Here is a 20,892-nt window from a genome sequence, read left to right as displayed (position 1 = left end):
CAGGAACACGTTACTTCACGTTGGGCCAGGGCGTTCTCAGTAGATAGAACACATTAGGCACCTCGTCCCACCCACAGTATCCCCCGGATCCTGACCGCAGTTGACACTTTGTCTAGCCATCCCCACACATTCCACTGACTCGGGCCACACTGTCAGGCCCTATAGGACGACATTTGTTTCCTATCCAGGTTCCCTGAGAGCACTGTATCTGGTAACAGCCCTGGATTTGCAGTCCAAGCTACACATCAGTGAGCTCAGTCATGGGGCATACAGTGGACTCTCCGTATCACCCCTAATCCACAGGGGTGTTGAGCATTTTAATGAACAGTTAAAGGACAGGTTTAATCAGCAGATGGGAGGGGACAAGACTACCACGGCCTGGATTACACATCTCAGGCAAGCGGCCTGGGGGCTGAAGGCAGCAGTTCCCCAGTCCGGTACTTCTCATGAACCCTGCACGTGTGAACACGTTGTCTGCCCCTCCCTTTAACTGTGTGCCCTTCTACAATGACGACACTTTCCACTCCATGTGGGGCCCTGTAAGGGACTTCTGTACCCTTCGACTCCTTCCCAAAGACTCAAACTGGTGGGAGAGGAGGATGGCTATTAAACATCAAGGGCGGGGGGACGGCAGCCTCCAACATTGGCCGCTGGGTGCAGAGCGTGGGGTTCTGTCTACAAAGACCTCAAGAATAATGACCATCAGAGGGCTCTGGTTCAACAGCTTGCTTAAGGTGGCCGTGATGCTTTCCTGGGTAGCCCCACGAGATGAATATAAAATATAATTTTTTACTATAAACCACAAGGGGAGCCAAGCCAAAATATTTGGGGGATTGATTAAGGGCGCTGTCCTTGTCCATGGTACACAGCAGACTGTGTTGCAGTTGTGTAGATGTGAACACCTTTGGGCCTAACAGCTATGATATGGGGATATGTTCTCTTTGTCTTACCTATAGGGTTAAGAATCTTATTAAAATATCCACACAGAGAATTTTTGTCATTCATCTAGTGCAAATTGAATATAGATCACTGTGCAAGGCACTAGGAGATGAAACAAATACACTCCTTCTCGCTTTAGTGTATCGATGGTTGGATAATATGTAAATAACTACAACGTGTGGAAATTGATGAGAATCATAAAGAGGGTGAAGATGATATGGAGAGATGGTTTCTAGCTTTGAGGAATTTAGGAAGGCATTACAGAGTTAGCAGTGCTTTTGGCTGGATAGGATTTGAATACGAAAGAACGTAGAAAGTGAAACATGGTGAGTTTAGCTGTGGTAAGTACCATAGTCTAATTGGAAATCATACTCATATTTGAGTATGATTATATACTCAAATATATAATCATATATTTGGGTGCTTATATTTGAGTGGGAAGATAAGTTGGAGCCAGAGTAGTGTAGCAATTTGTACCTTTTTTTGTAGGTGGTGGGAAGGGACCTAGAAAATGTCAGATAAGAGTAACATGATCAGAACTGTGTTTTAGGAAAATTCTTTGTAGAGTATTGTGTCAGAGTTCCCCAAGCACCCCCAGCTTCACCGATTGACTGGGAACACTCAGAGGACTGAGCCTGTCTGGAAGTCAGAGCCATGATTTGTCACAGTGAGAGAACACAAAGCAAAATCAACAAAGGGAAAGGGCACGTGGGGCGAATTCCAGGGGAAACCAGGAACAAGTTTCCAAGAGTCCTCTCAGTAGAGTCACACAGGACGTGCTTAATTTCTTCATCAGGAGTTGCAACCACAAGTGTGAAATGCTACCTACCAAGGAACCTTATTAGAGACTCTGCCCAGGAACTTTTAGTGGGGGTTGGCCATGCAAGCACCCCTCTGCCTAGCCATTACCGTAGCTGTTCATCACAAAACCACATTGTTTGTACAGTGGGAGACCAGTGAACCACCCTTAACAGGAAATGGTGGGAACCCTCCTGAAATTCAGGTTCCCAGATGCCACCCAGGGACCAGTCCTGCAAGCAGACCTTTCTAAGGCTAACCACTCAGGCCTGCTCTGTAATGCACAGGTGTAAGTGGAGTAGCGGGGCTACAAGCTAAAGCATTTGTCTGTCTGTGTTTCTACAAAGTCCCACTTTAAATTTTTTTTGACTCTTTACTCCTAATTATCATTTCTCTACTTTTATTAAGATATTTAATGGATAAGATCTAGAGGTCTCACAGTAAAAATAAAAATTTATTGAAAGAATTTGTTCTATGCTCCTATATTTATCAATTTATTGTCTTTACCTGTACTATTCAGTTGTAAAGTGGAAACCTACAATCAAAGATTTGTTTTCTTGTTTTTGTTTTTTAGATTTAAAGAAAATCGAAAAGATGACATTTGGCTTGTAGATGTGAGTATGTAAACTTTTTGTACTAAGTAACCGCCCCTACCATTTTAAGTGTTATTTTGCATTCTCTTCACCCCAATATGTAATAGACAGTACTAACGTATATTACCCAGTTTGTTTGCTCAGGTAGTACCATTTGGGTTTTTATATTAAAGTGAACCTCAAAGCCTTAGGATTCCTGGCAGGGGAATGATGAAATTCAGTGAGGTCCACTTGTGGATTATGTCTGAGGGAGATCATGGTATGATTTTATTACAGAATTCACTCTTATTTTTTTCATATTATCCAAGAGATTGAGTATATTAATATCACTTGGCAGTCAAAATCATATTTTCATCTTAGTAGTGAACAAAATCAGATTTTCATCTTCCTTTCCTCACTTTGATGCTTTGAATGTATTTAAACCTTACGATGTTTCGGATTCATTTTGACATGGCTCAGTAAAAAAGTAGAGTGGCAGCAAAAGAGATGGAATGAGAATGGCAGAGCTGACAGTTATTGAAGCCAGGCAATGAGGCGTAAAGGTCCCTGGTTTAATTCTGTCTGTTTTCCTTTTGTATGTGTTTGAACATTTCCATAGTGTAATATTAAAAGAGAGATAAGTCTTGTTTCATAAAAGTACAACAAGCAGTTTGTTACACTATTTCACTGGAGGAACCTCAGTACCACCCCAGCCGTCTGGTGATTCTGAAGAACGAACTAGGGTTTTCGTTTCATCAGCCTGACTTGTCACTGTACCGAACCAGTCATCCTCATGATCCCCCACGTCTCACCAGTGGTTACGCTTAGAACAGCAGAGGCACCTACTGTGTTGGAATTTTTGTAATAGAACTTTTATCATTAACACTTAAGGGATGTGCATATAATATATGAAGTGTATTTGGTGGTTTAATTTTATATATAACATGGACATACTTGGGAGCAAAGATGCTTTACTGTAAATCATCTACTTTGAATAGATATCAGTAGTCATTTAAACTTAAAGTAGTATCAGTGTTGAGGTATATCCTAGGAGATGACCTGTCTAGTTTGTGTATATGTGTGTTCTTTTATTTTGAAACCACTTTTAAAATTATATTTAGACTTCTTGTCTAAAATAGATTATTATCCAATCATTTAGTCAAAAAGATTCTTTTAAAATTAAGATTGATACCCAAAGTAGCACAGTATCTTAGTGGCTTTCTCTCTCTTTTTTTCAAACAAGTTTTATGCACCATGGTGTGGCCATTGTAAAAAACTGGAACCAATTTGGAATGAAGTTGGTCTCGAGATGAAAAACATTGGTTCTCCAGTTAAAGTTGGAAAGATGGACGCTACTTCCTATTCCAGTAAGCATCTACTCAGTTTATCATTCTACTGTTCTCATAATGAAAGTGTTTTAATTACATGAAGCAGTATTCAAGGTAAGAGGAAGAAATATATATATATATTTTTTTTGGCTCATGTAAAATTAAAATTATCTTAGAGATTTCAGACTGTATATTTTATGAGTTAGATGAATTAACCATTGAATGTGTAATATGCAGTCGTTGTTAATCTTATACCCAATATAGATGTATGATCCATTGTTCCTATTTTGAGTCCACTTGAGATAATAGTTGCCTGAGACAGCCACAGAAATTTGAGTGTTGAACTCTTTATATTGCTACATGGCTTAAGAGTGAGAGTTTGCTGTCTGAGTAGCCTGAATGGCATGGTAGAGGAGTAACGGGAACTCAAAGGACAAGCTGAGTTAGGATAAATACAAGTGAGGATCGGGAAAGTGTTCACATTAGAGAGAATATTAAACCCAAATCACAGAGCTGAGAAAGAGTTTAGTGAGTCTGTACCAGAGACTAGAATGTCTTCGAGCAGAAACTGGCAAACCACAGCGCTGGACAGTCTGGCCCCCGCCTGCTTTGTACATACAGCTTGACTGGAACAAGTCACTCTCCTTTGTTTACCCTTATTGATGGCTGTTTTCATGTCCCAGAGGCAGATTCAAGTAGTTACAGCAGAGACTATAGGCCCCACGAAGCCTAAAATATTTATTTTCAGACCCTGTACAGATAAAGTTTACCAACACCTGTCTTAAAGGATTTGGGAAAAGGCAAAATTAAGTTTAGAGAAGTATGAGGCATCACACAGATTTGGAAAGAGCAAGGCTTCAGAAAGTAGGTCAAATACGGCTCTGCCTACTACTTTTGCCCTGTAGCACAGGGTAAGTTTCTTAACGTCTCTAAACTTTGATTTCCACACGGGTAAATATTTAATTATAATGAATTTTTTATTGGTTGTTTTGAGATTAGAGTGAGGTAGCACATGTACAGTCCTTCGTAGTATGCAATAAATGTAGGTTCCCTTTTCCTTTAATTAATGAAGAAAGTGGAAGTATGAAATGCAAAATGCATATTTCATTTTAGGAAATCAGCATTGTACTCTGGATATAAGTTTGGAAGAAGACAGACGTATGTTTTAAGCCCAAGTCTATCATCTCTTACTTTTGTGGCTTTGGGGAAGTGCTTAACCTCCCTTAATTTTAGTTTCCTTGTCTGTAAATGAGAGAGTGATAATTCTCAAGGTTGTGAGGACTGTATTAATATTTCTTATTCAAAACCTCTAGCACAATGGCTAGTACTTACAAGGTGCTAAGGGATAATACCAGATTTTAAGAGCCTCTCAGGTGGGACAAAGTGTTTTGGATTTTATCAGTTGTCAATTGAGAGGTAATAGACATTTTTGAGAAGGCATATGATTTGATAAAAATGTTTTTGAAAAGAAGAACAGATGAAAAGAAGAACAGTTAGAGACAAACAGATCATCTAAGTGGACTTTGTATGCATCTTGGTATAGGGTGCTGGGAGGGCAGACTTGGGTGGTTGGCAGGGCAGTAAAGAGGAAACAGTAATTCTTATAGACATTTGCAAGGGTTAAATCACGGATGGTATAAAGAAAAACAATTGAAAATAGTGTAAGATTCCTAGCACAATTCACATTGAACTACATTACCACTGGTTAAATGGAAAAGAATAATACATTTAATTTTGTGTGTGTTTTCATGTTAGCAGCTGTTTTGAATTTGTGGTATTTTGCTTTATTGATGTTTGGGAATATGGGGAACTAGAGTGCAGGTGAGATGTTAGAACTGGAATTACTGAGTCACACAAGTGACTTGCTGCGACTTTGAGAGGGGATGAGATCGATGGCAGGAAGTTATCTTAGAGAGAGATAAGATAATATTCTTGAGTTGGTATTTCTTGAAATAAGCTTTACAGTGTTTAAGAAATTATTCCTTTCAACTGTTGTGAAAGTAAATTCTTGTGTCTAGGCATATATGTTGATTAGACATGCATACACATACATTCGTCCATACAGTCATTCATTTATTTCAGTCAGTCAAAGGATAACTAATACACATAAATAAATTGTCTGGTGTTTAATGTTTGATGTCAGTGATGGATGAATTTTTCATTCTGTTTTAGAATCAAGAAGATGTTTTATGTGCTATGGAGAAAAGAAATATCATCTTCCTAAAAAACAGTAGTTAAGTATTCAAAAACTACCGTCTAGAGATTACAAATAGATTTTTGGCATATAATTCTTAAAGTTTTCTTAAATATTTCAAGGCAGCTCAAATACAGGCATTTTAGTAGAACTTGGAATCAAATAGGTGAAGAAATTGAATTTCTTTTTTCAGGCTAGCTGTTGGCAGTATTCTGCATCTAACTATAGAGCACTAAATGATTGGTTGTTTTGTACATGTTTCTTCCATCCCCATAGATTGCTTTTCAGACGGTTATAGCATCGGTGTTTCCCAGCATTTATTCTGCAGGCTGGCTGTATTAGGATTTCCTGGGGTGCTCAGTATAAATTCAGAATTCAAAGGCCCACACCAACCCTACCAAATGAAAATCAGATTGAGTCATAAGAATCTGTATTTTTAACATGGACTTCAGGTGATTCTGCTGCACACTCAAGTTAGAGAATCACAGAGTGAAGTATTATTTTGATGGATAGTTATTTATAGGATCTCAGTTTAGGGTGGGATAGGATTATTCAGTGATCAAGTGTAGAAAATCTCTTAGACTGTTTGATGGTAGCTTATTTCCCAATCATGTAATTGCAGTGATTGAAATAAATGCCATCACACTCAGTCCAACAAGTCTCTGTGTATAGAAGTTTTGAACAGGAGAGATTTGAACTTTCATGATTTACCCTGCCCTGTGTGTATCAAAAATTTCTTGATGCATGGTTTTAATTAATAATATATCAAATAACATTAAAAAGTTGTATAATGTTCAGTGTAAATTCTCATATTATTTTAGCCTCTCTTTTTCTACATATTCCTTCAAAAATGAGCACAAAGGGCTTCCCTGGTGGCGCAGTGGTTGAGAGTCTGCCTGCCGATGCAGGGGACACGGGTTCGTGCCCCGATCCGGGAAGATCCCACATGCCGTGGAGCGGCTGGGCCCGTGAGCCATGGCCACTGAGCCTGCGCGCCCGGAGCCTGTGCTCTGCAACGGGAGAGGCCACAACAGTGAGAGGCCCGCGTACCGAAAGGAAAAAAAAAAGAGCACAAAAATTGTTTCTCATTCACCGGTTAAAATGTTATGATGTTACCTGTAGTCATGTACTGATTTCTATTATGAAAACACTGAAATTCCATTTATTCCTCAACCTAAGTGTGACATCATTTTATAGGAAAGATCATATTTTACCCCCCTTTCATGTATAAACTTTCAAGGGCATTTGGCCAATAACATTCTTATTCTGATTCTTAGATGTCAGATATATTTGCAGATCAGTCTTACCTTTCTAGATTATAAGCCCTTTTAGTCAGTGATTATATTTTAGGGTTGCTCAAACTTGGTACTGTTGACATTTTGGGCCAGATAATTCTTAGTTTTTGGGGGGGAGAAGAGTTTTCCTATGCATTGTAGGATATTTAGCAACATTCTTGGCCTCTACCCACTAGATGTCAGTAGCTCCCTTCTCTCCCCACCCCCTAAGTTGTGGCAACCAGAAATGTCTCCAGACATTGAGGGCAAAATCACCCCCAGTTGAGAACCTCTGCATTATTTTATTCCCTTCCCATTTTAGACACATAGTGACACTCAGTAAACACTAAGAAAAATAGTATTTTTGAGCTGAAAAGGATTTCAGGTTGAGTTCAACTCCTCACTTTTTCCCTCCTTTCATTGTGTAGATGAAATAACAGAAGGTAATTAGCAGTGAACTGACTTTACTAATTTCAGACATCAAAGTTAGCAACAGAATTAGGCCCAGAATCCAAGATCACCATGATTCAAAATCAGGCCTATCTTCACCATCAAGTTGTTATCATTTCAAGGAGAAAACAAATGAAATAGGGAGCTTTATGCTTGACCTTATTTTCTGAACATTTAAAATTACAAAATTTCAGGGGAAGTTACTCACGTTGCACATGGATTCTTCAGTTTGTAATGGAATCGATCTCAGGTTTCTATATAAACCATTGTTCTTTGATAGGAAAAGATAAAGAACAAGAGATTTAAACTCAGACTTGAGTTTCAGTATCGGCCCTGCTGCCTAATCAATGCTTGCTTTCTAACAAGTTAACAAGTCTTCCGAAGTATTAGCTTATCTGAAAGATAACATTAGCATCTGTCACCCCACCTCACAAAATTGTTTTGAGGGGTAGTTGAAGGCATATTAATGCCAGTTATAAGATATCTACACATGCTAATTCTTATTAATATTTTTTGCACATTAGTGTGTCAACAGATAATTACTTAACAGTGAGGTCAGGACCAAGAATAGAAGAAAATGGACTCAGCATTTGAGCATCTTTATGTGCCGAACTCTCTGTTAGATTCTTTTCCACACTTCCTTGTTTTAAATGCCACCCATAGCCCTACAAGATGAGTGGTATCCCCAGAAGTGGAAACAGAATCCAAAGTGAAGGAGCTTACACTGAGCTGCATGGACAATAAATGGAGACGTTGGAACCCTAACCTGGGTCATTATGTGCCTGTAACTCATGCCTTTCTGTGTGCCTCTTTAATTATACAATCATTTACATTTAGGAAAACCTACCTTTGAAGTTTTAGCAGTCATTGTCAGTTGAAATTCTGTCAGAGATGAAAGTAATGTTCAAAGAACCAAAGGGCTAAAGGGTGGGTGGTATCATCTCCATCTTATAGGTAAGAAAACTGAGGTCAAGGAAATTAAGTGATGGGGTGATGTGTGGAGCTGGGATTTTCTCTCTGAAGCCTATCATGAGAACCATGACGTCAGCTATAAAATACCACCACTGTATTTTCTCATTGATTGCATATTTCACTTTTTAAATTTTATTTGTGTACAATTAAATTTTACAGTAAATTATGTAAGCAATTGCTACTGGGCTACACCGCCCCCTCCAGTCAATTTTATTAGTCTTTATATTTTGGCAGTTTTTAATGAGGTTTAGTTGAAAGTAATAATGGCTTATATTTACCTGTCTTCTTAATTTGGGATGGGGAGCATTAAGAACATACATTACACACATAATCTGTGTTTTTTCTTGGAAGAGGGCAATCTCAATAACAGCAGTATTCAATTAGAATATGCTTGACCTGAAAATACTTGCAAATGATGTAACCAATAAGGGTTTAATACCAAAATATATAAACAGCTTATACAACTCAATATAAAAAAAAAACCTGATTAAAAAATGGGCAGAAGACCTAAACAGACATTTCTCCAAAGGGGACATACAGATGGCTAACAGGCACATGAAAATATGCTTAACGTCGCTAATTATTAGAGAAATGCAAATCAAAACTACAGTGGGATATCACCTCTTACTTCTCAGAATCGCCATCATCAAAAAGTCTACAAATAACAAATGTTGGCGAGGATGTGGAGAAAACAGTTGTATACTGTTGGTGGGAATTAAATTGATGCAGCCACTATGGAAAACAGTATGGAGGTTCCTTAAAAAACTAAAAGTAGAGCTACCATATGATCCAGCAATCCCACTCCTGGGTATATATCTGGAAAAAATGAAAACTCTAATTTGAAAAAATGCATGCACTCCAGTGTTCACAGCAGCACTATTTATAATACCCAAGACATGGAAACAACCCAAGGGCCAACAGACGATTGGCTTAAGAATATGTGGTATATATATACAATGGAATATTACTCAGCCATAAAAAAAAGAATGAAACTGCCATTTGTAACAATGTGGATGGACCTAAAAAGTATTATGCTTAGTGAAATAAGTCAGACAGAGAAAGATAAATACTTTATGTTATCACTTATTTGTGGAATCTGAAAAATAAAATGAATGTGTATAACAGCACTGAAATGGACTCACAGATAATAGAAAACAAACTAGTGGATACCAGTAGGGAGAGGGAAGCAAGGAGGGGCAAGATAAGAATGTGGGATTAAGAGCTACCAACTAGTATATATAAAATAAATAAGCACCAAGGATATATTGTACAGCACAGGGAAATACAGCTATAATAACTGTAGATGAAGTATAATCTATAAAAATATTGTCACTATGCTGTACACCTGAAACTAATATTGTAAATCAACTATACTTCAATAAAATGTATGTGTGTGTGTGTGTGTATATATATATGTAATATATATATATATTATATATATATATATATATACTTGACAGAATAAGTCCTAAATTAGAGATAGGCACAAATAAATTATGTAATTGGTCTAAGTTCACATGATTATTCAGAGGCAGAGCCTGTATCTTCATATATATATATACCAAGTTCCTATTTTTGTTACCTCTGTTGTTTGTGTTGCCTCTAATAAAAACCATTGTTGATCACTGTCTGGAACCTTCTGGTCACCTCTCTCCATGCGTTTAAGGGAGAAGCTCTAGAGTTGACAAGGAAAGGAGGAGAGATTTTCGATATTATTTGCCACAAATTCACTTTGTCTTTATTATTGTGTATTGATGGGGAGTGATGAGAAACCAAAATTAATGATTACTAAAGTGATGAGTAAATCAGAACTCACAAATAGAGGTAGTTTTCTTATATCCAGCTATCATAAGAATATATTCTGGAAATAAAAGAAAATTAACAAAAGGAGAGATCATGTGAGTAAATACAGTATACTTTGCATATACTAGGATTAGTATAAGTATATTGTATTTTGTCTACTAACTGAGAATATTTTATTTCTTCTTTCCTGTCCTAATTGCCTTGAATCTGTAAAGTAGTATAGTATTAATTTCCCATAGTGATTACTATACCTCTTAAAGCCCTAATTCTCTATTGTTTGCTTGTTTTCATTACTATTTCTCCTTTCCCTCAAAAAGATGCCACTGTAGTGACTGTGTCTCATTTTAATTAACGTGCGATTTCAGAATAATCTTTGAAATAACTGGAATTACTCTAGGTTATTACAGAAGCAGAAACTTTTAAAACAAGTAGATAAAGTTGCTTTTAGATCATATATTAAATTAATTTTGCAATTATGATTTATGCTTTTAACATTAAAATACAAAGCAGTTCTTTTAAGACTCAGAAAACACTAAAGTAAGAGACGGGCCTTTTTTGAAGAAATATTTGTACTGGAAATGAAGTCAAATGAGGAGTGAGACTTTATTTATATATGTGTGTGTGTATATATATATTATTTTTTTAAAACAAGAATATCTTTTAAAGTAAGTACTTTAGAGATAAAAATTTACTCTTTTGGCATTTTTTAAATTTTATTATAGTATTTTTGTGCAGGTCATAAGTTGGATTATTAAGTAATTATTTTGTATGAGAATGTCATGTTTTTTCTTTTTTGTATGTATTTATATTCTTTTATAAGAATCGAAAACAGCATATCTATATGGGTTTGTATAAATATATTTTTTTTAAGTAAAAGGCTCATTTATTACCTAGTTTCTCATTTAAAAAAATTTAGAATTATTTATTCTTTTTCTTATCAAGGCATTGCTTCAGAGTTTGGAGTTCGAGGTTATCCAACAATTAAGCTGTAAGTTGAGTGTTGTATGTTTATATGTGTATTTTTATTAGTTCACTCTACTTACATTTTATTACATTAATTTCTAGTAGCTTCCTTGGAGGACTGAAGATTTGGGTTCCGCAGTTCTTTCTAGGTGCAGTGTGTGATCCAGGGAGAGGGACTTCATCCGTGCTTTTCTTTGCACTTAAGTTAATGTGTGGTTTATGGCTAATTCACCAAATGTGTTTTGAGTTTACTGTGACAGGTGCTGAGAAGGACAAGGTATACAGTTGTAAATTAGGAAAGCTCTACCCCTGAGGAGCTCAAGGGTATATTCTGTTTAACTTGTGAATCCTGTCTCCTAACAAATTTTACTTTTCTATGATTGAAATAGACTTATTTCATTAGAGATGAAAGAAAAGAGAATCAAATTGATGGATGTTAATTCTCATCTGTAGATGTTGATCACATCTAAGAGCATATACGGTAGAAGAAATACTGTGATAATTCTAAAGGACTTGTGTTTTATAATCATAATGTTGTTGAATTTTCTCATGAGTTTAATCTTGATCTCATCCTTATTTCAATAATGTGGAGAGTTAAGGAATTATTTTGAAATTTATTTTTATTATAAAGTAAGTTATTTTAGTATTTTAAAATCTCAGATTTTAAAATTTGACTAATTTTAATTTTTGTATTTCTTGGATTTTGTGTTGGCCTCCCTTCCTTCCCCCACTGTTTAAAAATGTTTGCTAAGGGAATTCCCTGGCAGTCCAGTGGTTGGGACTCTTTGCTTTCACTGCTGAGGGCACAGGTTCAGTCCCTGGTCAGGGAACTAAGGTCCCACAGGCCACACGGCGTGGCCAAAAAAATAAATAATATAAAATAAAATTAAAAAGACACACGCACATACACAAAATACTTCCAGGGCAGAACCTTTAAAAAAAAAAAGTTTGTAAGCCTCTTTGACTTTCTTGTGTTGAGTAAATTATCTTTTCTATTCTTTCTGTTTAATTATAGATGTTCTACTGTGCTTTCACAATTTTCTTTAAAATTTCAGTTAGTTGGACACAATTCATTGGCAGGCTTTTGGAAAAATATCTAATTTTCTAGAAGAGGTATTTTTATGCATTGTTTTACTCTTTAATCTTGGAGCATCTGTCATGTTACTCTGATGTTGTATTGCTTAAAACTGGTTTTACCTTTACCAAAATACTTTTAATTCCCTGTCCTTTCACTTACTTTTTAATAGAGAAGATAGTGAGAATTAAACTTTGATGAGTTCTTGACTGTGAATGTATATATTTTTCATTTATCAGAAGGCATAGACACAATGCAATTATCAAATACAGAGTAAAATATTTTCATGTAATTTTAATAAAATACAGCCTTTTTCTTTGCATTTTGGTTGTTGGTTCCCTGAAGCCAGTTATTGGCTGTTTTTTACATGATTATGCTACTTCTAAAACTCCACTGCATTTACTATTTTATATGCTGTAATTTGTGTTAAAATAGAGAGTGATTATCATTAAATGTGAAAATAGTTGAAATAATCTAAACTTTTACCCTATTTTCTTTTTTTAAGATTAAAAGGGGACCTGGCGTATAATTATAGAGGACCACGAACTAAAGACGATATAATAGAGTTTGCTCACAGAGTGTCTGGGTAAGTTCGTATTATGAAGGGCCTTTACTATATAATATTAGTACTTGCAAGTTAAATGTATTTGAGTAGACAATATTGAACATACATATTTTTAGGTGTTTAGCCTAAATAAAATTTGTCTATTTATTCATAAAGGAAAGCTAGGGTTGCGTAGCATATGCAAAGAGCTCCTCTAGAGGAATAAAAGGGTCCGTGATCTTATGTACTTGTTAGCCTCACATTTAAATTCACTTTGTGTATAGAAGAATATTTTCCCCAATGGATTTTTAATACATTTTCAAAACTTGATTACTTCTAACAACTTTGTGAATCTTAATTGTTTTTATTATAATTTTGCCTTTGTACTGCCTGGTTTACATTCATTTATTTTTCTTGTTATCTAATTTCAGTTTTAAGAGAAACCCCACAGTATTACATTCTAAATAAATTTGGGCTTTAATCCCTAGCCTTTAATACCAGAAAGTGCTTTTTAGATGCAGCTAAAATACCTTCCCTCATCTTTTACATGGTGCTTTATGCCAACTGTGAGGTATTATTGCACATTTTGCTTAGAAGGTAATATAATTAGAACCCAGAGATCTTTTTGAGTTACAGATCTCTGAAGTTTAATTGCTAAGGAAACAGAAATTCTTCTGTGTTTCCTTTTGGTTTGAATGTGGTGATTTTTTTTTTTTTTTTTTTTACTCTACATCTTGCTGGTGTATAAAGAAAGTTGGTGCATATAATTATTTAATGTGATTATGTGTAACTTCTGGAAGAGAACATTTATCAAAATAGGTTAACCTACTTTGACTTTGAAAGTATGGTTGCTTATGAGTTTGACAGGGTATATTATATTGATAACTTTAAATAATTTTAAGATAAGTTAAAATATTGGAATGGATTTGTTGGGTGGCATGATACTATCTAGCTTAAATTATTTGAGAAAAGGCACAGAATTAGGAATGGTCTTTATATATTAAAGTTTGCAAAGCTTTAGTAAAGTATAATTTTCACTGTATTTTCTCATTGATTGCATATTTCATTTTCTTTATTTGTTTTGTGAATAAATAAATTTTGAGATAACTTTATATTACATGAGGGGGTTGCCAGTAGGATTATTTTATTCCCCTATAGTTTAAATTAGTCTTTATGCTTTGGCAATTTTTAATGAGTTTTAGTTTAAGCTTAAGATGGCGTTTTGATGTAACTGGGAGTGACTCTACTGCAAAGGAAATTTCAAGAGTCAGTTCTGGAGTTGCATCACTTACTTAATTACTAAAGTATTAAAATAGAGGCTAGAGTATAGTGATGCAATGCATTTAAAGAATTGTGTGTTTTGAAAATGTTTGCCTTTGCAGAATACATTTTGTGCTGTTTTGCAAATGTGATGGAGTAAAAATCTAATAATATAGACCACACTAAAAAAAGACTGCCTCTTAGCTTTTAGTAGTATTTCATAAATGATATGTTTTATAATAATCTTTGGTATAATTCATTTCTCAGTCTATTTGGCTTTGAAAATGACTGTATAATAAAACTTTTTGTAGTTTTGTTTTCTCTTCATGAGATTCTTATATGCTATTATGACTACCATTTTCCATTTTATTTTTCCTGAGAAGAATAACATACTTAGGAAACATTTTAGATTTTAACCTTTATAGTGTGTTTTAAAACTAACATTTAAATGGTCAGAGTAAGACATAAATATTCTAAACATAATATTATAAACTCCTGGGATAGTATTTCACAGTGTGTTTGTGTGAATGATCTTCCGAAAGGGAGAAAAAAAATAATTCTCATGCGGATTGTTTTGTTTTTAGCTGAGGATTCTAAATGGATTATAGTTCCATATTTGCCTATCAAAACATTTGTTAAGATGATACTCTCTAAAGGGATGTATTTAAAGCTTATTTTTTAAACTGGTAGATTAAATTGTAGGTACTGTATTTTTATTATATGGGTATAATAGTGGTCATGGGCCATAGTTTATTAGATTTATATAGATTGAGTGATATACTTAAAATGCAATTCATACAATATTAAAGCTTTGTAACTTTAGATATGATAGGATGACATATAAATAGGAGTAAATTATGTACTATCTTTAGTTCAAGTGCAAGTTTTTTTGTTTTGTTTTATTTTCAAACAGGGCTCTAATTCGGCCACTTCCAAGTCAGCAAATGTTTGAACATGTGCAGAAGAGGCATCGTGTATTTTTTGTTTATGTAGGTGGAGAGTCACCTCTGAAGGTATCAAATGATTTTATTCTTTAATCCCCAAGCACAGATATATTGTAATTTAATTTTCTGTATAACGAGGGCTTCACCAAAAACTCAGGACTTATTTCACTCTTATTAGAAATACTTTAGTTGAATCTAAGTATTTTTATAATAAAAACACTTTGTCATATACCCTCTATAGTATTTGCCTTTATGAAACAGAATTGAGTAAAAAGTGGGTGGGTGTTGCCTGTGTTAGTATATTTCTTCTATTGACCTGCTTATTTAGATTTTGTATTGCTTTTTAGCATTTTGAGTCTTTGAAACTGCAACATGCAGTTTGAGTGTAAACTTTTTAAAAGTGAAAGCTCATTGTCTTAAGATTATTGTATGTATGTATGTTTGTGTTTGCATGTCAGACACACACATCTCTTCCTATAATCATCAAATTAAATTAATAAATATGAATTGAGCTTGTTATATTTAATGAACTTTATTTGAAGGCATATAAAAGCACTTAGTTACAATGGTCTTTTGCCTTAGAAACAGTTTATTTCATTTTCTTATATTTAGTCTTTTCACATGAAAAGACTTAAGGTAGCTAATTGTGATGATACTACTTAGCAGTGATACTACTTGCTCTGAATGTTTAATGAGGAATGAATTTTGATCTTGATTAATATTTAAAAGTCACCTTTTTTCTGTTTATATCTTCACAGGAGAAATACATTGATGCTGCTTCAGAATTAATTGTATATACATACTTTTTTTCTGCCTCAGAAGAAGTCGTCCCTGAGGTAATATTTAAAGTTGGATTTTAAGTAGTGTATTAATTACTATATATATTCAGCAACTGTTTGTTGTCCTTTAATTGTGTGCCATGCACAGTTTTAAGTCCTGGATTATTGATGGCAAGCAAAATCATCAGGACCCTGATAGGATGGAGTTTACGTTCTCATGGGTGGGGGAAGTGGACTAAGTTTTAGTATTGTAGATAAGAGCCTTCTCTTGGGTCCTCAGACTGAGATAGTGGTCCTCGGTAAACAAAGCTATAAACAGGATATCATAACTGCTCTAAAAAATAATAAAGGAGCAGTGTGAGAGTAAGGACGTTTAGAGGTGGGATGGCTACTCTCGACTGATTGATCAAGAAATGTCTGTCTGAGGAGAAAATACATCTGAACTGAGACTTACAGGATGTGAAGGAGCCACGCACAGATCTGTGGCCATAGTAAACCAGAAGCAAGGAACAGATGTTATAGATGGCCAAGATGAGAACCTGCCTGGCATAGTGGAGTAACAGAGCCGTAGCCAGGGTGGCTGAACTGCAGTGAGAAAGGAGATGGGAGGTGGGCAGAGGCCAGTGGAGGCCTTCTAGGTCATGGCCATGCATGTGAGGACTCGGTCTCAAGTTCATTTTAAGGACATTACTCTGTGCTAAGTGCAGAAACAATTGGATCAGGATGAGACTAGATCAGGAAGCTCAGTTGAACTCTTGAAGTAATCTAGGATTTAGGCTTGAACGTTGGTAAGAGAATTAGGAAGAAGTGAAAGAATTGTATTTGGAGATCGAATTTTTTGAGCTTGTTCTAGAGGAAAAGAGGTGCATCAAGGATGACTCTTAGGTTTTGGCCTGAACAGCTGGTTAGATGGTGGTGGTATTTATGAGCTGGGGGATACTGGGGAAGGAACAAGTTGGAGTATGGGAGGAGTGATGGAGTTTTGAAGGTTTATTTATTTATTTATTTTTGTGGGACACGGGCCTCTCACTGTTGCGGCCTCTCCCGTTGCGGAGCACAGTCTCCGGATCCACAGGCTCAGCGGCCATGGCTCACGGGCCCAGCCGCTCCGCAGCATGTGGGATCTTCCCGGACCGGGGCACGAACCCGTGTCCCCTGCATCGGCAGGCGGACTCTCAACCACTGCACCACCAGGGAAGCCCCTGAAGGTTTATTTTAATTTAAGTTGATGTATTAGGCATCCAAGTACAAGCATCAGATAAGGGTTTGGAGATAAGTCACGGCTGCATAAATGAAATAAACTTCTTAGACATGGGATGCAAATCTTGGGGGAGATAAGAGGGTCCAGGTCCTAACAGCAAAGGACAATGAGAAGAAATTGCCAGTAAAGTAGGAAAACAAGGTGAATGGGAAGCCAAGATTAAAAGTGTTTAAGAAAGGAGTGGCCAATTGTGCAAGATGCTGTGAAGCAACCAAGGTGAGGAGAGGAAAGAACCATGGTGTTTGTCCCCATAGAGGTTGTTGGTGGTTTTAAGAGAAACAATTTCAGAGGAGTAATGGGGACAAGTGACTCACTGGTGTGATTTCAGAGACTGGCTCACTCAGGGATACCCTTGAAAGGGAGAGATGCTGAATGCTGTGAAATACTCCCAGGGTACCTGTGTGGATGAGTTGCCAACCATGGGTGAATAGAGGCATGCTGGATGGTAGAGCCTCACCTGAGAGCTTTACCACTGCCCTTACAATAGTTATTTTCATGGTGCTGTAATGTAACCAGATCATTCTAGATCACCTGTGACATACCTTCCTCCCTTTTTAATCTTTCCAGGATAGCTGTCCTTATTTTAATTTTATTATTATTTTTACTTGATTAGTTATCTACTGATTTATTTGTTGTTGTGCTCGGTATTACCACACTCATGTAGTAATTCTGTGTGGCTTACCTAAATTATATCTTTTCTGCTCTGATACTGATTTCTCTACTGTAATTTTATTATTTTGAAATAAGTACAACACAGGTATAAGAAGCAGGTACCCACTGAATGGATTCCTTATTATTAATGGCCATTGTAAATTCCCATTCATAAAGCAGTTTATCGTTTAAGCCTGCTCTCACCTCTCAACGTGTGTTAGCAGATCTCACTCTCCTAACTCCCCAGTGAGGTGGGTGCTCTGAGTCCTGGATTCACGGGAAGCCGACTCCCCAGATGAAGTGATGGACTCGTTGTTTCACAGCCTGGGAGTGCTGTGAACCTACCTGTGCTGATTGCTACCTTAGCCCCTGCTCTTCTGCCATTTCAGAGTGCCTCCTGGCCTTCACTTCCTGTGATATCTTTGAGTCTGTTAACAACTCTAGAATATTTCATGGTTTCACCGAGGCAAACAGGGCACCGTGCCAGGGGGTGTATAAAGAGGTATCAAGCCCAGTCCTTGGATGAGCTAGGGATTGACTGTGTTCTTTTTAACTGTTGGTAACTTTTTTGTGGTTGTCATTGTGGTTTTTCTCCCCCCGGCAACTTTGAATGCTTCTGAACTCTGCTACCAACTGAAATTTTTTTTCTGATTTTCGCAGTATGTGACCCTGAAAGAGATGCCTGCTGTGCTTGTTTTCAAAGATGAAACTTACTTTGTTTATGATGGTAGGTTCCAAAGTTTTAACTCATGTAAACACTTTATAATTACAATGTTGTATCTATTATAGGGCTGAGGTGTTGATGAAAGATTTAGTAAATGCAGCTACTGCTTACATTTCCTGTTAGTTGAATGACTGCTAGGTTTTTCTTACCCTTCAACTTTAGTTTTTCCACTCAGCATTCTTTCATTCTGAGTTTGGCTACAGTAAATTTCTCTTTTTGTCAGATCATTTGCCTTTTTTTAGAAATGAGCCCTAGGCAATTTCTATACATTACTTTAAAATATTCAAAATTAATTTTAAAAAGGTCTAACATTTGAGACACACACAGATGTGAAAGAAGTAAACCATCTTCAGTAGTGGTGAAGCCCTGGGGTGTTCTTCTGTAGCCTCTTCTCTCCCTCCCTGACCGAAGTAACCACCCACTTGCTATTAGCATTTCTTTGTTGAAGCAAATACTTGGTCTATTTTAAAAATATTTTTATTATATCAAACACACATTATAGTAAAGAGAATGCTAAAATAATAAGACTCTACATACCTGTCACCCAGGTGAGACAGTTACTAAGATCTTACCACGTTTGCTTCAACAATTGTTTTTCTTTGTTGAAGCGTTTTAACAAATCCCAGTGGCATTTCATCGCTATGTGCTTCATTATACGTCCCTGACTACATGTTTATTATGCATTTCTTTAAAAATGGGGGCTTTTTGGAGTTTCTTTTTTTAAGATAACCACATGCTATTGTAACACTTAACAAAATTAACAGTAATTCCTTGGTATTATCAAATACTTACTACCAGAGTTCGCAGACTGGGCTTTGAGGTAGCTTAGGGCAGTGCAGCAGACTCACAAGGGCATGCGGAGATAGTTCAGATTTCAGGAAGCATTGAAACTCGGCATCTGTTGGACAGTACACAGCCACTGAAAATCAAAAGCGAATGCAAAATCTCACCTACTAGCGATGTTAGTAACATTGTAAATTACATACAATTGATGAAATAAAAAATTCAGTTTCTCATTCTAACTAGCTACTTTTCATATACTCAGTGGCCTTGTGTGGCTTTTGTTGGAGAGCACAGATAGGGACCATTTTATTCGTATCAGAAACATTCTAGAGAGTTATTTTTACTGAATCAAACTTGGGTCCACTCTTCCTGTGTGCAGTAAAGCCAATCTGCTGACGCCGGGTTGTGGTGAAGGAAAGGGCGGCTTCAGTGCAGGGCGCCAAGCAGGGAGTCCAGGGCAGATAGTACTCAAAGGCCAGGTGAGGGAGGGGACTCACAGGGTATGTGATCAGCTGGTGCACAGTCCTCTGATCGGTTGATGGTGAGGTAACAGCAAGGGCCATGTCAGTTAACATTGTCCATCCTTAGGCTCCAGTAGGCCTGGGGGATAAGTGCTCCTGGTCATCAAAACAACTGAGGAAATGTGCATCAGATACGGTTACATAAGCAGAGAATATGGGGGAAGGGTCGCCCAGGACTGCCCCTTAGGGGTTCTGCTCAGTCATCTTATTTTATGATGGAGAAGAAACTAGAAGTGTTTGAGAGCTGTAAGCTTTGAGTTGCTTAAATGACTCAAATGAATAGAAGAATATCTAATAAAAGGAATATTTTGATTGTCTTGTTTTAGTCAAAGGAGCATTTTAATTGTTTTGACAATAACATGAAGACAAAGCAGTTCTAAAATCTTATATCTTCACTATCTTTAGATAAATGTGAGGACTGTGTTTTATTTCTTAATGTAGTATAATAACCACCATTTACCTGTTATGTTTTGTACAGCAGGTACTATCTATTTGCTTAACTCGATATTTTCATTTTATTCTCACCTTAATCTGGTAGTAAGGCAGATAGATAAATATCCTGAGATTACAGAGAGAGTAACTAAGAATGTTAGATAAAGGAGAGAGATATGTAGTTAAATTGCAGGTGCATTCCTTTGCTCATTCATTGGATATTTGTTGAATGGCTGCATGAGACATTGGGCTTAAAAAGGAAATTAAGAGGAACTTACATATGTGAAAATGTGTTAAGGAAAATTCATATTCCATCCACTTATTCTTTATCTACACTCCTTGTATGATAAGCACTTAGTATATTCAATATATTGTCTTATTTGATCATTACAACAATCTTTTGAGATCAGCAGTCTTACTGTTTTATAAACAAACAGGATTAAAGAGATTGTTTTTGTTTTTTCCAAGTTAAAATAGTACGTGGTATAATCAAGATTCAGCCTTCAAATCTCTTGTTCTAGTTGCATTATGAGTTTCTTAACTCAGAGAGCCACTTCGCTTTTTTTGGAAAAAGGCCTGATTTTCTTTATTAAGGAATACATTGAAGTCTAAATAATGGCTAAGA

The 20,892-nt window shown here is 36.3% G+C and overlaps 1 protein-coding gene across 1 annotated transcript in view; it reads left to right on the top strand.

The window, feature by feature from the left end:
* TMX3 (thioredoxin related transmembrane protein 3) overlaps positions 1-20,892 on the top strand; it is a gene marked incomplete at both ends in the record, with an annotated part of 41,710 nt that overhangs the window by 5,595 nt on the left and 15,223 nt on the right. The window contains 7 exons of the mRNA XM_079717938.1: positions 2,312-2,351; positions 3,553-3,676; positions 11,273-11,318; positions 12,874-12,954; positions 15,086-15,185; positions 15,875-15,952; positions 18,468-18,534. Of these exons, the coding sequence (XP_079574064.1) occupies positions 2,312-2,351; positions 3,553-3,676; positions 11,273-11,318; positions 12,874-12,954; positions 15,086-15,185; positions 15,875-15,952; positions 18,468-18,534 (536 nt within the window). The remainder of the gene's footprint in view (positions 1-2,311; positions 2,352-3,552; positions 3,677-11,272; positions 11,319-12,873; positions 12,955-15,085; positions 15,186-15,874; positions 15,953-18,467; positions 18,535-20,892) is intronic.

This window comes from Hyperoodon ampullatus (genome assembly GCF_949752795.1).
Source record: "Hyperoodon ampullatus genome assembly, chromosome: 13".
Taxonomy (NCBI): domain Eukaryota; kingdom Metazoa; phylum Chordata; class Mammalia; order Artiodactyla; family Ziphiidae; genus Hyperoodon; species Hyperoodon ampullatus.
Note: the sequence above shows the minus strand (reverse complement) of the source record. Positions and strands in the feature narration are given on the sequence as shown.